This window comes from Sceloporus occidentalis, unplaced genomic scaffold (genome assembly GCF_023333645.1).
Source record: "Sceloporus occidentalis isolate IW3139 unplaced genomic scaffold, rSceOcc1.0.p SCAF_66, whole genome shotgun sequence".
NCBI lineage: Eukaryota > Metazoa > Chordata > Lepidosauria > Squamata > Phrynosomatidae > Sceloporus > Sceloporus occidentalis.
Window position 1 is genome coordinate 298877 of NW_028317046.1, and position 18171 is coordinate 317047.

At 36.1% G+C, this 18171-nt stretch overlaps 1 protein-coding gene across 1 annotated transcript in view; it reads right to left on the reverse strand.

Moving 5' to 3' along the window:
- Positions 1 to 18171, reverse strand: part of LOC149286794 (espin-like) — a 50188-nt gene that overhangs the window by 6293 nt on the left and 25724 nt on the right. Inside the window, 5 exon segments of the mRNA XM_089493745.1 lie at positions 3182 to 3456; positions 3815 to 3940; positions 6825 to 6851; positions 10154 to 10346; positions 11609 to 11759. Of these exon segments, the coding sequence (XP_089349871.1) occupies positions 3182 to 3456; positions 3815 to 3940; positions 6825 to 6851; positions 10154 to 10346; positions 11609 to 11759 (772 nt within the window).

Here is an 18171-nt window from a genome sequence, read left to right on the forward strand (position 1 = left end):
AACTGGTTAACCAACCAAACGTCCAGAAGCAAAGAATGTACCATCATAGATGAAACATACGGCTCACAACCCCCTTAATCATGTATTGTCTCACTTCTTATGATAAAAAAAGAACATGGCATTAATGTTCATAAAGATGATGGGTGATGATGATGATCATAAAAAAGACAGCTCACACATTACACCACTAAAGGACCATGTACGGCATTTAAACTTGCAGTATAGAGTATTCGTGTCTATAGTTTTCCTATGTAAATAGATAACGTCTGAATTAATGTATTAATTTCAAAAACCTGTATCAATGATACCCAACGTATTTTTATTAAAAACACAAAATACTGCAATTTAAATGCATCTTGGAAAACCGCAGATAGTCATGGCACTCCATGCAAATAGATGAAAACACTGCAAATACACGAAGTTATTAGTGTTCCCATAGCATGCATCTTGCTGTCTTTTCTATAATGGGTACGTCTGGTACTCGGAGCTCTGTTTAAGTCATACGTTTACTATGAACCAAGAAGATTCTGTAGGATTCTCGAAAGAAGAGGAGCTGTTGGAATTAGGACGTAACATTCATCATGATTTAGTTGGCGGGGATTCCTTCTTAGTAGGCAAAAGTTAATTAGCTGTCAGCAGGCTTTGTTCTGAACTCACATTAGGGGACATTTTGTTGAGAACATCACTTAAATACTTAATGAGAACACACAGCTTAGGTTACATTGCCCTCATTTTAATAAACTAACGTATTTATCTTTACGCTGGACATGTCTGAAACAAAACTAATACGATGTTATCATGGCAATTTGTTACTACTATGTTTTTGTTACAGTTGTATAACTCTTGAAATGAAAGACAATACAATGATGTCATACTGCGGTCTGACTCAACACTGACTTAAAATAATGTCAAACTCACACTGTTAGTGGGTATCAGCTTTTTGGTAATTTTGATTATTATACTGAATAATGAAAACTTAGATCGTAATAAGATTCTAAGCAAACTTTAGTATGAAAGTAGAATGTTTTCGGGCTGATCTATTATTGTAATGTAAGGAAGTTTTACATTACTATATAATGTAACGTATTAATGAAAAATTAAGCTCTAAGACTAGATGATCTATAAATTGGCCAATTGGTTCTTATCTGCCGCTTCTATTATGCTTCTGGTGACCAGTTACGAAATAAGTGAGTATAAAAGACACATTACCTAGGATGTAAAGGAATATTGCTTTCAACCTGTATGCAAATATGAAACATTTGACTTAACTTTGCATCGACCTCACTAGAGTGAAGCGCCCAAAGATGTGTTATACAAGACAACAGATTCAATGTCCAAAAACATGGCAACTTAGTTCTGACATTTGCATCTGCATACACCAAACGCTTTTAATTCTCACTGTCTAACAGACAAACCTGTCTGATGACAAATGATTTTCATTCTGTGTCTCTCTCCTGCTGCCCGGTCTATTGGTGTCATGGATCCAGCGGAAGAAGTAATTATTATTCATCATGTTTGGGGCCGCTATCCAACGGAACTTTGCAACTCAACGGAAGGGTCATTCTCTCCAACCCCTCGTGACTTTCATCCCTCCGCGTACCAGTCACTTATCGTTATAACGCTGCTCGTGCTTAACATTTTCTGCTGTTAATAAATCAATATCCGTATCTCTTATTGATTTTGTTACCCTTCAGTGTTAAAGGGACAGGACTAGCCAAAAATGAAATATATATTTATGAATATTTATTAAATTTTGTATCCAACCACAAGTCAGACCACAAAATCGCTTTCCCATTGATTCAGTTGGAGAACAGCTCTGTTGTGTGATAAACATAGTATCTAATCAATTGTGTATTAACTCGTTTTCTACCAATAAAAAGAAACGTAGGCACATCATTCTCGTGATCTTCTCTCTTTTCATTATCCTTACTATTATTATCATTTTTTCATGTTAGTTTTGTTTCAGAGGCGTACAATTATTTAAAAACTAAATACGCAAATTACATGAAATAAATAAATAAATATTATTATCCCGATATTGCAATTATTTTTTGTAATAATATTAATTCTGAATAATCATTAGCAACTTTGGGAGCGATGACGTATTTGGAACTACCGTGAGCTTCGATTCTAAGCTCGTTTAAGCAGGGCCTTCCTCACCTTTTTTTCTTTAATGTCCAAATTGTTACTTGATGCACTACTTTTTACTTCTCGATTGCCCATTGTACAGCGCTGCGGATTATGATGGCACTATATGAATCAATAAAGAATAATAATATGAAACTGACCCTTGGCTGCTTTGGGTAACTTCGAACTACACATTTTCTATTCGGTTCAGTATGTATCAAGCAATCTAGATAGAAGGAAAAGGGCAAAAGGCAGATGGACAAATCTGCTTTATCCCCTTAATGACAAAGCCCGTACATGTAGAGGCTCAAAATGCATTGTTTTCAATGGGTTTAGGAACCCCCCATTGTCATTAAGGGGTTAAATTACCCTTTATCTACTTAGATCGCATGATAAAAGAATCTTGTTTCTATTTTGCAAGCATTATTTTATTGTTACATTTACAAGGTCGTATAAGTTTTCAGTGCTTTGCTGGTGAATTTTGGAAAAAAAACAAAAATATTTTCTGGAATGTCTCATAAAAAAACAGAAAAACAATCTCTACTGAAGGAAGGTTCCTGGCTTACTTTAAATCTGTCCTTCCAACAGGTGTAACCCTGTATGGGCCACCAGAAATACCCTTTTTCATTAATCCCAAAACTAAAAATAATAACTGATCTGAAGAGGTCATCAAGAACGTTCGGAAATTTAATGAGGTTGGATTTATGTTTACACATAAACAATATACCTTCCAAGTTCAATAAAATCCTATCAAATGCATTTCGCCAGGTGAATCCTCGTATGGGTTTTTACCTTTAAAATTTGTCTTGAGAGGTAAAAGTTTAAGGGCGTAGGTCTTTGCGTCTGGACTGCAAGTCTAGCTCTGAAACTAGCCAAACGAGCATATTATTTCTCTTTAAAATCAAACTCTTGGAACACTAATGGGATATGAATGGGATATTTTTAGAGAAGTGAGAAAAAGCACACAGAAATAGTTCAAATTTGCAAAGTATTGAAAACCATGCTGAAAACCATCTCAAAAACAAGTCCAAAAAAAGAGTTTGGTTTTCCTTACCGTGCGTTTTTTCTCTTCTTCTTCTTGTATCTTGAGCTGCAACTTTCTGACCATAACTTGGCGTTTCCACTCGGGAATAGAGCGACCTTGCTCATCGTGGGTTGGTATTAGTGACTCTATGTCGATTTGAGTGCTCTGGACTGGCCCAGGAGGGGTAGTGTTTCCATTCAGCACAGGTTCCATGGGCTTTGTCGGGGTTTTGTTGGGCAAGATGCTCACGTTTGCCGGAGGGGTTGCAGGAGAAGACGGAGGTGGTGTTACGGGGCTCTGAACCTCTGCCTATAAGGGGAACAAGGGACTGCTATTAGAGTCATTTTGTTGGGACCATTAATTCTTATATAATAATAGTACAATGTTTTTAAGACTATTAAAGTGTTAATATTCAAAGAGAGTGAGGTACAGCTCCCTAGGTCCTATATAAAGTAAGTGAAACAGATTTTGGTCATCCCTGTTGAAGAACAGACTGACATAAGTGGCTTAGTCTGGCCTAAGATGACTAGATATACACCTTGGGTGGAAGGTCTAGCGTGCTACCCCAACTGGTACATCATCTAAACCTCTTTCTGGGATCTCTTATATTCTAAAATTAAAAATTATAATGAACACTACATACATTTGTTCCCTGTGGACCACTGCCCGAGAAGATCGTGGTGAGTCCCTTGCTTTGAGGAGTTGGTTTTAAACTTTTTCCAGCCTTAATCTCTGCCAACAGCTCAGAATTGTCACCAGTTGGAGACATCATGTTGAAAGACTTGGTACCTGTAGGTAAGAGTTACCATTGTGTTACTGTAGCAAAACTGTCCGGCATATTTAAAAAAAAAACAAAAAACAATTAAAACAAAGTTATAATAAATGTATTTATAATCTGTCTTTTCAGCCATGTTTGTTTCTATTCACAACTTTTTGGCTCAAGATTTCGAGGTATGTTTAATTTTTACAGCATTGCAAATGATTTATCAATTTTGACTGCTTACTAATTTAACAAATGTTGTCTGCTTTAGTACCCATTCCAAGGTTAATTAGGGTGGTTTTATGTTTAAAGATTAAATCCTCTTCAGCTATGATCATGCCTGACCCAGGGATCAGCAATGGATTACTAATTTCCTTACCCATGGTTGTTCTAGATATATATTCCAGTGCATTGAAATGTAATAATCCAAGAAAAATGTTTATTTGTACTATAGCTGATAAATGTAGCAAACACATTATATATATATATATATATATATATATATATATATATACATATATATATATTATATCACGGGATGAAATCATAAGGAAAAGCATTGGAGGAGAAAGGTTAAAAAAATCTATTAAAAGTAGTGGTACTAGTAAAAGTATTGTTAGACCAAAAATGCACAAAAAAATATGTATTAATTGATTATATTTTATGATCATATCACAGTCAGTGGAATCTTGTAATTATGAATTACATTTCCAAAAAAGGTTGGTATGAGATTCTACTTCTGTTACACAAAAAAGTGGATAAAGTCTTTGAAAAAGGTTCTCCTTGTACCTCTTATATTATCCTTCATTGGCACTACATATAGATGGGGAAAAGCAATTTTTAAAAAAAAAATGTAATTAATTTTAATTAACTTTTAATGAATTCCGCAAGTGGTTTTTTTCCCAGAGAATATCCAACATTTCTCAGTTTACGAAATCTCCCACAAACACGTGTTCGGTACACCACGACAAGATTTTCCAGCAAGCAACGTAACGTATTTATGTTCTAATGAACATCATAAAGCAGTTTACAAACATACTTTACTATTACTTCGCGTGTAATAAATATAGAATGCTATTTACCCAATTCTTATCAAGATGCCATTGTGCCCTTGAGCAAGAAATATTTGTATCAATCAGTAGACATGTTCAGTTGGATTCTAATTACTTAACATTTTATCCCATAATGGTACTTTATACATATGGACCAGTGTTGCCGGTTCATTCACACATCGCTAAGCTGATAGGTGATGACATCATGACCTCTTTGTTACATCAAATGAGTCTTATGATGAGGAAATTGCAGTTAGCGCTTTGTTGTCTTCAATTAACACATTTTAGCAACATAAATATTAGTACACTACATATTTACAATCTTTACAAAGCCAGAGAGGCAGAAGTATTCATTATGGGTCTCCCATCTTACCTAAAATGAAAGGGGCGAGTAATGCTATTGGTTTTATTAGGGATCACTAAAGCAAACTGTGCGTTCTCTCCTATCACCAGGGATGGAACCCAACCAGCACCCATCAGTGCCACTGGAATGTTAGCTATCACAGCGAAGGCAGAAGGGGTTAACCACACAAAAGCACGCTGCCCCGAGGGGAGGGGGGGGTTCCATGCCTGGGAACTCCCAGGGTTTTTGCCCCAGTGTCAGGGTGGAGAGGCAGATTCTCTGCATCACACAGTCTGGGATTGACTCCTTTCTATTCTATACCCCTGTAAGCATATGCAAGGCTCTCAATTGGTTAATATGTCTGTTTGAATGCAGGTGACTCGATTAAGTGTGTCTTTAAATAATGACATAAAGTCAACGTTTCTACGAGGCCATTTGGTTAACACATTTGACGACTCACTGCATAGAATGTGTATGATAGGCTTCAGAAACACCAATAACGAAAGTTATGGCGGCTTATAAAGAGTTAAAATTTAAGCAGTCTCAAGGTCACATCTTTTAAAAAGTTACCAGGTATGACTATGGGGACTCGTATATTTCTACATATGAAGAAGTGCATATAAATGACTGTTTCTTGGAAATTTAACTCTTACATCTCCCTGCACCTCTATGTTTGCTGCATGTACAACACGGCACTTATTACTAAGCTGAACATTGCAATCCCTTCTGACTACGCATAGCAGGTGTGTGGATACTACCAGCCCCCTCTCGTGCTTTTGTCATTATATCTGTAAACAGTATAACCATGAGCAGATGATGCTTTGAAAACTGAGTCATCTTTCAGTGTCAAAAGAATCGTGAATATGCCTGAAAGCCACGTTAAATAATGCAATACAAAAAAAAATAATTATAAAAAAAACAGCCATTTAATCTGCACTGTCACCAACGTCCTAACAGGTGGCTGCAACTTCCAAGGAAACATATCCTATCAATAAATTATATAGTGAACCTCATCTTATTTTTTATTTGTATGCGAGTATAAAGGTGAATGAATAACATAACATTCGCATGCAACTAAAACGCATCAACAAACATTCTAATGCGACTTTTGTGTTTTTCTCAATGCTAAAATATTATTTTTAGGGTTACTCACATCGTATATTGAAATTTGAATTTGTGGGTGTATTTTTATACCAAATATCCTTTTTTGTTTTAATAAGACGGGAATAAGCAACTCGTTTTTTTTCTTGGCAACTTCTTGATGCTAATTGAAAAAATATTGAAAAAAATAAAAAAAAGCCAGGAACGTTTGTGCTATGTAATGAGTGGAGACGCTATAAAAAAGTAGACAAATTAACCAAGGAATGTACGTCCAAGACGTTTACATTTTATATATAAACATGAGATTATATAACAGTGTATACAGGGTGTCAGTAAGGATTTTATGCGAATGAACTACGTAAAGATCAGATCAAGTAAAGAATGAGTTAAGTTAAAGGATAAATTGGAAGTACTTACTCTTCCTTTGTCTGAGAGCTTTCACTTCTATGGTGTAGAATGAGGATGCACACAAAGGGAAGAATGGAGTGGTTAGAATTGGCATGCAGGTCAGCCATGGGCCATGCAGGAAAGAGACGAAGGGGAACATGATTGAAAAGATTTGAAAAGAAAAAAAGAAGTGCATGAATGCACAAATGAGGAGAGAGTGAGAGGGAGAGGGAGAGAACCCATGATACATATAAACGTTAGGAAAAAAAAAACAAGGAGAAGAAGACATGTTAGTATAAGAAAATATGAAAATATTGTGATTTAAAAAATGTAACTAAAATTTTGAAAAATAGGCAAAAAATTAGGTGACTACAGTTTTAAAAGTGTTTCTCTGGTACATTAAATATACTGCATATAATTGTGTGAGCAGGAGATCGATAGATGGGTATAGGGTATTTTCGAAAAGTGTTATGGTAGTAAGAAAACAAAAACTCCTCTGCTATTCTATGACGATGAGTACCTGCAGAAATATTCCCTCGTCAAATTTTAAATATATTTAATCTTACCTACAAAAGGTTTAGTTAATGTACTAAGAATGCTATATATTTTCGTATAAGTACTAATAATATATGTCATAATATAACATTATTATCTACATTGTATGTCTGTGAATGATACAATGTACTTAATTACCTGGTATTGAAACTATAAAAAAAATCAAAACTTAATATAGATAGATACTCATGCAGAAAAGGTATAAAAATAAAGCGCTACAGGTATTTTGGGTGCACAATTAACAGGTAATCATGAAGAGGAGGCCGTGTGCATGCTGGCAAGTGTTCCAAAAAGAAAGAGGCAAGAGAAATGAAAATTCGGTTAAATTATGAAAGTATTTTTTTTTTCTTAAATAACTGGGGCAGGTTAAGTGGATGTATTAGGTACGATATGAGCCCAAATTAACATCTGATGTCGCACCTATAAGGTGTACCAATATGTAAATGCATGTTATGCATTTCAGAGGGTGCTGGCTACATCATACTTCCGTAAGTGAGTAAAGTCATCCTTTAGATGTGGCTAGTGTAAGAGTGTGGCTGATGGTTGAACAGTAGTGGCCATTGAGAAAGGTAAAAATATTGGGGATTCCGAGTCTCGCTATTTACCACTGCTTTGTGTATATTGTACCTGTCGATAAATGCATATGAGAATCTCTTTTGTATCAAACACATGGGATGATATATCATATACATTATATATAACTGATATAAATCAGGATGTACCGGCTATACGAAGAGTAGTGCTGCCGGTACTGAGCTCAATTAAATACATCTTTCTTAACTTGTTTTCTTATCAGGACACCTTAAATTTTGCCTAATCTCTGGATAATATTCATGCTTTATGAGAACCTGGATATATGGCTGTCTGTGCTTACTCCATGTAGGCTGTCTACTATTATAAATAGAAGGAGCTATGATGTCATCGGCAAAAGTATTATATGAAGAGTAACTCAAAAGAGCGCCCGGATCACACAACGCCTACAGTGATAATGGTGCCTCAGTTAACATTTTGTCATGAAATAGTTTTTTTTAATTGAAATAACTATTGATAAACGAAAATGATCTTGTAGATTTTGAAAAATACTCTTATCAGCATAGTAACCAATAGAATGTCCTTGCTGATTGGACCGCTCTGTTGGTTGGTATAGTGATAAAACCACCTTTTAAATAACTTCCGGCTCTGGTTGATTAAACATTGAAATATAACATTACAATTCTTAAAAAAGTATAATTGCTTCGAGGTAATTGGTGCTCTTTATATTGAAAAATATTATTATACCAAAAAATACATTATCTTTAAGGGGAAACAGGTGCAATTTATCTTTATTTTTATTTGGCATTATTATATTAAATACATTGACCTTGCTGATGAAACAAACAGTTAATAAATTCAATACATAATATTTCATATGTAGAACATTTTAAACATTCACAACCTGTACTAGATTCTGTAATATAATTGGTTCCCTTCCTATAACATATTTATTAGCAAAATAACCTTTGAGAGAAAATGTTAAATGGTACACAAATTAAGAATAGCAACATATACATTCAGTGGCCAATTCAGTAGTTATAGTTTTCTAGTATTGTCGGGGGTCTTCTGCCGCTGTAGCCCATCTAATGTTGAGGGTCAACTCATTGTGTGTTCACATAAAAGTTGTAACAAGTGGTTATTTGAGTATTTGTCAGCTTGGACAAGTCTAGCTTTTCCCTTATAACAAAGTGCTTTAGGCCACAGAACTGACACTCACTGGACGACAAGGAGGTCCACTGTTTCTAGGTGGTTGGAACCACCATATCTGGCAGTAACAATCATTTTAAAAAAAATGAAAAAGGTACATTTCAGATACAAACGATATTTGACAAACAGGGGAATACCGCCAACGAATAATAAAAGGAACAAATTCAATTAAGGTATGACTAATGCATAAAGAAAATAAATATCCTAATGTTAAAAATACAATGAAAACAAGTGGTTGAATAGTAAAACAAACAAAAAAATGTATAAATGATCCCACTGCAGGCTTTCAGCCCCAATCCAGCATATTTTATATACCAATATAATAAGAACAATTGATACGTAGAGAACGGGAGTTATCACACCCAGCACCATATCACCATATCCCTTCCTGCCCTAGGCACTGGGGTGGGGGATATTTGGGGCCAAGGCTCAAAGATCCCCGGTTTACAGCTCTGGTCGCCACCATTAGAGCTGGTCAAGATATTAAAAGTGTTTCTGGCAGAAATTACTGGATTAGGCAGATTTTTCACTGTTTTTAAGGTAGTTGCTATGGAAACAACGACAAGTGCAAAATGTCACATGCGCTGTGATGCAACAAGCAATCGCATGATGTAATCGCTACACGCACTACATAACACGGTGGGAAAGTTTTTTCTGTAACATTTCATAAAATGGCAGGTTGACCAATTTTTGGAAATGAATACATTGTAAAAAGCCAACCATGCTGTTCCTGGTCCCATTAATTTCCTACTTACAATTATAACACCACCCTAGTAGAGGAGGCATGTATTATAATAAATGGGTTTCCCTAAAACCACGTTCTGATTTTCGGATCTGTCCGGTCTATACAAAACAAGATCTGTAGCGGTTCCTAATGTTCAGTTCGAAAAAGAACAAGAATTATGTTCCTCAAATGCATCGTAGGCATGCCTCAATTTCACAATATTTACTTTTTATTGTTAGATATGGAAGCAAAGAACCTGAGAACCAAGCGTCTTTCGTGTTTAAACTATAAAATCCATAGAAAACCAATCACAATTTAAAATCATGCACTAAAGACTTACTTCCAGTAGAATTGGATGAGCGACGGTGGATGGAACTTGCGACTGAAGCCTCGGTTGGCAATGGAGGTGGAGGCGGAGGATAGCACAGGTTTTCTGGGAGTGGAGGAGGAATTGGTGGAGGTGGTATATTCCCCAAAGGTTTTTTGTCAGAAGCATTGCCGTTGTGTACAGTTTCATTTGAGAGAAGAGATCCCTGGAATAATGAGAGATAGTTGAGCACACTAAGGTAATGGACCACTGACAGCAACCAAACAACCACTGACCACAGCTGGGAGAAATTTCAGAATGTAGGAACCATAAAAAAAAACCAAAAAAAACTTTTGCCCATTTCACAGTAACTCTTGTGGGAACGCAGAGGCACCCATAAGCCATTGGAAACTGGTCATTGATACAAGAAATTCTATACGTTTGACTGGTGGCGTCTGCTTTGTGTTGCTGTAACATCGTAAGGATTGTTAGATAAATGTCCTTCATGTAACACAAATGTCCTAATGCATGTGCCACAAATGGAGGAAATTAAACATTTTGGGGTTTTGGGTGAAAGTTTTGCCCAGTTCTACTTCTAACTGTATATTTGCCCAAAAAAACTAAACATTAAGTTACGTAAACTTTGTTACTCAGTAGACTTTTGGGCTTTTAGAAGCAGTTTGCTGTGCACCTTCATTATACACGAATGATCATCATCACAGTATTGACCAACAAAATATGTGTTAAAAAAATATGTTTTTTATGCCTCTTACTACTTAAGACAGGGATAGGCAAAACAGGACCACACAGGAGAACACACAATACGGGTGAGAGAGGGCATTTTTGGGGGGTCCTTGCGTCTGTTTGTTGAGTATTTCACCTTCCTCTGTATGAATGCAACTCATTTCCAACTACTAAAAGCAATGCTGTCAATGGTCCTACCACAAACACCAACCCCCGCTACTACATTTTTAGTTTAGATTCAGCAGATAAAACCAAACCGATAATAAATGCATATATATCATAAAGCTATACTACAGATAATTATAATGTTTTCAGGCAAACTGAAACCAATATTCTTAGCAAGTCCTTATCTGATTCCATCACTTGTTTGTTGTTCATTCATCTCCCTGCCCTCATTCTTCTGATCTTTTTTAGCTCTTTGTTTAATAGACAATAGACTTCCCAAGAAAAGAAAACAAATAGCAATAGACCATAGATATTTTTCTATCAAAAATGATATAAATACCTTAAAGGTTACGCCTTACATGAATTACATTTTGTTATTTACTGAATTATATGGCACAATCACATTGTATATCTTTGTACAATATATTCAGTTTGGAATATTGGATTTTTTTATACTCTTTATCATTAAAAATGATGAATTAAAGTGGAACTAGAATATACTTTTTGTACCAGCACCTTTAAATCAGTCTCTGTATGTTAATGAAGATTCAAATTGGGTTGTTTTTCAGTAATTCTCACCTCCTCGCTGTGTGCCATCTTTTTATGTTCTGATGGTTCTGTTGGGTTCTGGCCGAGATATTTATAATAATCTCCAGTGCTGGGCTGTTTGTTGAAGTTTCTCGACTTCCTACAGGAATCCGCCCTGCGTAGACCTTCTGGACTGTTTTCACTGGATGGCAGCTACAAATATCAATTTAGACGCACTTTAGACAAAAATTTGGCATTGTACTCAATCTACAACCGTTATGCAATATGTCATCATGTAACAGTGACATCTGCTTGAAAATATGTATCAGCATTTATCCAATGGGAGACAAGCAACTGAATTATCGACCAATAGCAACACATATTTCTTTCTAATATCTGTTTCACACCATATGACACATTCACGTTCATAGATACGAAAATGGGCAGAAGTTTACTTGGCAGGGAAAAAAATATTTTATTATTACTCAATGTGTCTCTAACAAGGTCCATAGCTTCAGGTTTCTAGGAATAAATGGTCCTGCTACTTCTTGTTCTAGATAGATCAGCAGACTATGTACCCCCATGATATTATATATATATATATATATACATATATATATATATATATATATATATATATATATATATATATATATATATATATATATATAATGCACTCTTAGGTCTTCACAAAATAGAAATGTTTCATTTATTAGCAAAGACAAGACTTCTTCAGATAGATTATATATATATATATATATATATATATGTATATGTATGTGTATATATATATATATTCAGTGGCGGATCTACCGGGGTCGCAGGGGTCGCGACTGCGACCGGGCCCCGGTGGCAGGGGGGCCCAAGCCAAGGGGCCGCCCGAAATCTTTTTTAAGTTTTTTTTTTTTTTTTTTAAATAAGGCAGGGGCGTCCAACATGCGGCCCGCGGGCCAAATGCGGCCCGCGAGACCTCGAGGCGCGGCCCGCGTAAGATCGGCAGCCAGGGCAACCGATCTTACACGAGCCGCACCTCAAGCCCTGCTACTTACTTGTGGGAGGGTCTTCTGGACAGCACAGAGGAAGCGGAGTTCACGTGACTTCCTACTTCCTCTGTGCTTTAGCAGAGAAGGCAGAGGGAGGCCGCGCCCCCTGCTGAAGTCTGTGAGCGGCATCGAGGGAGCTGCAGTGCAGGTAAGGGGGTGGGGAATGAGTGTGTGTGATTGAGGAAATGAATCTGTGAATTAATGATTATATGAATAAATGTGTGTGTGTGTGTGATAGCATGGATGTGTAAGTGCTGGAACTTGGCATGATAGGAGTGTGATTGCTAACAGCAATCACAGTCCCATAATGCCTAGGTTCCAGCATTTACTGGATGGATGTGTAAGTGCTGGAACCTAGGCATGATGGGACTGTGATTCTCGCACCCGGGCCCTGAGGCGTCTAGTTACGCCCCTGTATATATTTATATATTAACTGGTTGAAACCTGTGTTCTGTGACCGCGTTTCAGTGCAATCCTGCAGAGACACAGAAATAAATGAGACTGCTCTGTATAAAGAATGTCCTAGTTAGGAATTACTCTGGTTGAGCTCAAGTAAATTAACGGGCAGACATGGACTTGGAATAAAGTTACTTTCAAAAGTTAGACGTATAGTTAAGCATGACTACTTTCAGGGTGTCTATGGGGTACAAAATCGTCCAGACTTTTTCTACGAAATCTGTGTTATGATGAACTTGTCTTAGTCATTGAAAAAATGAAATATTACAGTAAGTCTGTCTGAATCGCATAAAACATCGGTAGCCTTATGTAAAAGGTTACCCCATTGCTAGATAATAAAATAGTAACAACTGGACAAGTTTGTATGACATGAGTTTTGGTTTGTAAACATTATCCATGTGTCATGATATCATTTTATTTTATCATGTTAAATCAGTAACAATGTTACATGCAGATGAGAATAGCTTACTGGTAAGTGAGGCTTAACAAAAAGCTTTAAGCATCTTGTATTAACCCCTTCACGACAAAGCCCATACATGTACAGGCTCACTATGCATTGTCATGAATGGGTTTAAGGACAACCGGCTGTCCTTAAGGGGTTAAAGATACACAATTATTATGTCACAAAACAAAGCTAAACCGGTTAAATCATGAAATCAGTAGTGAGGCTATGGGTTTGGGGGTCCAGCCCCCCATCTCAGAGGCTTTTGGTAGTTTAGGCAATAATAATATTTTTTCTTTAAGATCCTCTTAGGTCATCACAGACGTGAAGAAAGGCGAATTCTGTATTCTGCTTTCTAGTAAACCAAGAGATTAGCCGCCGCGCAACTTCCACAGGGAGGTAAACGGAGGGTGCGAGGCGCAGAGGGGCTCCCGAAGTATTTAGGTCATGGAGCGTCTGCTATGTTGACGATACTTTATAAGAAATAAAGGGTTTTCCCGCGGTGGGAGCGGCATAACTCTAATTCTTGCTCTTTTAAACCTTTTGAGTGGGGAAGAAATGTAAGACGATCCATAAACCTTGCAAGAATAGCTCGTTCTAGAACACGACAATGGAAGCATTTAAACACAACGAAACACATTTCCTACAGATATAGTTACATATAATCCCATTTCTACAAATATAGGCTTTGTGGGTGATTAATGTTGGTATTGTAATGGTGTAACTAATTACCATAACTTGATAAATACAAGGACCTTCCAAATGTGACGGTAGTAATTTAAGCAGTATGTGCTTATTATCAGGGGCAATTCTGGCGCTACTTGGGTTATTTGAATGGCGGAAATAAGGCAGATTTTGTCTATAACCTTGACTCATGTTGCCCTGAACCTTACTTATTTTACACGGTGGAATTGGTTAAAGTCACCCAAAGAGCAGATACTTTTCATGGAAGAGGACTACATAGAAATCCAAGGTATCCTTTAGGTCGACAAGACAACCCTTTAAGATGAGAGCACGTTATAGGAAATATATGATACCGGTCTTGATGATGACCCCAAAGAATGTTAATAAAAAATGAAGGAAGAACTTTTGTTTGAGGAGAAGAAGACAAAAAAGAGCATTGATCATAAAATGAGGGTCATCCTAGTCGACAACAGGACAATATGGCGGAGTTCTGTCCTTTGTTTTATCCATGGAACCAACACAAGATTAAAAGGCCTTATTTATAAAGAGGGATACGTAGGCGAAACATGGAGTAGTAACCATGGAAACCTAGAGAATGTTCTTAGAGAATTATCCTGGGTTATACAGTGCATCTCCCTCCCCGCCAGTTTTGTCCCAGCCATGATGAGGAAAGTGTTAACCGTTTAATGATGTGTAAGCCCTAAAACAATTGCACGCTAAAATAATTGGATTCTTTTGGGTAAACACCGACGCGGAACGCATTTGTTGAGTTAAGTAAATGAGACTTTCTGCCAAGCATGTAAAAGTTCCTTCTTTGCATATTTCGCAGGCTTATGAGGGAGCCCAAGGCCAGGGAATTTGAAAGGGTTTCAGATTAACGTACAAAGACGTCTTTATAAGGTTTAGGAAGATGGCGCTTTTATGGGGAGGAAAAAACAAAAATCAACATTCAATTGTTCAATATTATCTGAAAATGAGCCGAGGGAAATTAGAAATCAAAATGTTTACATGTCCTCAGATGTGAAATTCACATGAAGAACCAATATAAATCATACAACATATTTAAAATCACCATTTAATGCATAGTATATATATATATATATATATATTATAAAATAAATATTAAAATATATATAAAATCCATTTCTATGTGTTTTTTATTCATGTTTACTATATAATTTTAATTTCCAAAGATCTTCTAAATAACTACCTATATTTTTAACATGTATAGTAAATCCTATCTGTCCGTTATATTTAAAGGACGTTCCTTCCAGAACCCTTTTTTTCGGGTATATTTCTTTTGACGGTTTAATGGCCGGCGTCTAAAAATGATCCATTTTTTAATAATTTTCGTGTCGTCGATCAATCCTGCTGTAATGCAATAAATATTAAGCAATTTTGGTTTATGGGCGTCTGACTGCCTCGTTGCACAAAGGAAAGAGAGGAACACAACCTCCTCTGTAGCTCAATAAATAATACAAACAATTAATTGCACCAAATAATAAGACTTACAAGAGGGAAGACAAAGAAACACCTGTCGAGGGAGTGGTAGAAGGTGAATCCCTCTTGTTCTCCATTGTGTTGGATGAGTACACGGGGAATATGGAGGTAAAACTTATCCTACTTTGAGGATATCCAGAAACTCCACCGAAATGTGGTCCTTTTACCGGTTCTGTTGTAATAACGAAACTATCTGATGTCATAAAAATACAAACCATAAAGACTAATTTCCCAAGAGGCAATCGCAAGGAAATCGATCTAATGCAATCAGGCGTTGACTCATATATCAATTCTTATCGATTTGGATTCAGTGTACTTTAGTACAATAACCATACCTTGACAAAAGTTTCCTGAGTCATGTATATATATATATATATATATATATATAATATAAGCTTTGTTTGTGAACGTTACCTCCCCGTCGAATAAAAAACATCTCTATAGAAACTCTAAAGTGCTTCGGATGGGGCTACAAAGGACTCAATGAAACAAGGTCTGACCACTCGATGAGTCCCATGTTCTCAGTTACACTCGCCTGTCAACACTTCTCCTCGGACTTAAAAAGCGCCGGGGCCGCCACGTGGTCGCCAGTTTGCTTATCACCATGACTTACTTCCATGCGTTACCATCATACAGAGCATGGTGCGGCCTACTACCTGTCACCGAGTGACCTCATTTCACACGAGGAGCAGATGCCTCAATGTCTGCTCACAACTGTGACATAATAGCGAAGATAGGGGGGGGACGAGCATTGAACCCCCAGGGATTCCAGTTATGTCCAGGCTATTAGTGGATTTCAATGGCACATTTAGCTAATAAACCTTCACAGATATCAGTGTATTCCGTTCTCTAAAGGTTTAACAACAAAACAAGACAAAAATGTGTAAGGAGATGACATGATAATTAAGATTTACCTGAAAAATTAGGACCGAAGAACTACTTGACATGGTTTTGAGAAATGTTTTTGGTCATTCTACAAAACGTTAGATATTTTTCTGTATTGACCGGATAAAAGGTGTCAAGTTCCACTAAAGACTCTATTAAAGGCTATCGGAGATATCAGGAAAATAAATCGAGATTTATTAGACAGTTATCTAAACAACCTCACGTTATGTTAAATATTAAAAAAGGCTAAAAAAGAAAGAAGTAGTCAGTATGGAGCTGGGAGTCCACACGCGTGGTGGTATACATCTGATTCTCGGACAGGATTTACACGGATTGTTCAAGAACAGGAAAGGCAGCTAAATAGTATTAAGTAAATAATTAGTAAATAATTAGTAAATAAGTATAGGGATCAGACTGTAAAGGCATAAATTATATCGTTTTGGTAATAGAGATGATTTGAATCATTAATTTTGGTATAGTCAGCACCAAGTCCAGAAGTATATCCCTCAACTCAAATTATTTATTTACCCATTATTATAAAGAAACTCGTTAAAACCTGTCCATAATCAGATTAACAGGGTGTTATCAAAGCATTTCTGGTGAAAAAATTGTATAATCACCATGTAAAACCAATGAATGAAGAAGGAACGTTCCAGAAGGACGTTATATGGTGTCACGTGTGAGGAATGTTACCACGTGAATGCAAAAATTCCCGACTAATGTTTACAGCTCTGATAGAGGTTTACATTTTAATTTAAAAATAAAATAGTAATAAGTCTTGCTCACTGGACAAAAAATGATATATTACTTAATATACTTAATAGACTAAGTCTGATAGACAAGAAATGTCTACATTTTTTCTGATCTATTTATCTATCGATCTATCTATTGTATGTATATATATATATATATATATTATAAAACATTATAGTGAATATTTCATATTAAATATATGAAATGTTTCATATGGATAATATACATAACAAAGAAAGTAAATAGTTAAAAATCCTTACTTAAAAAATAAAACTTAAATAGGTAACAAAATGGTAGAAGAAAAGTACTACACCTTTTTTCAATATTAATTAAAGATAACATTTCATATCACAAAGGCACAGTTAAAAAATATGTAATGCAAAAATAACAAAACTTGGAAAAACTACATTTAAAAAAAAAGAATGGGGTAGGCATACGGCTCCTGACCCTAAGACGAGACCAAGAGAAACGGACGGACTAGACGGGCCGAATAGGTTCTATCTGCTGTCAAATTTGATGTTTCCGCAAAAATAATATGGCGTAGGCCAAAAAATATACAGAATTAAGACAGATCTAGTTGCTTGAGTAATAAAAGAATGTGTAAAATTACATATTAGATGCACTTATAATGCTAAGTAAAAGCTTGTATCTAGAGAAAAAATGTATAATAACGAATAAATACTATTTCATACTGTGAGTACCACACTTTGTTCTTATCATTCAAATATTCATGATCTCATTAGTGACACATTATATTGAGACGATAGTTCTATCTAGAAAAGGAATGATCTAGAACCTTAAGCGACATCCCATTTATTCATTCAGTAACACGATGAGAAAAGCCATATATC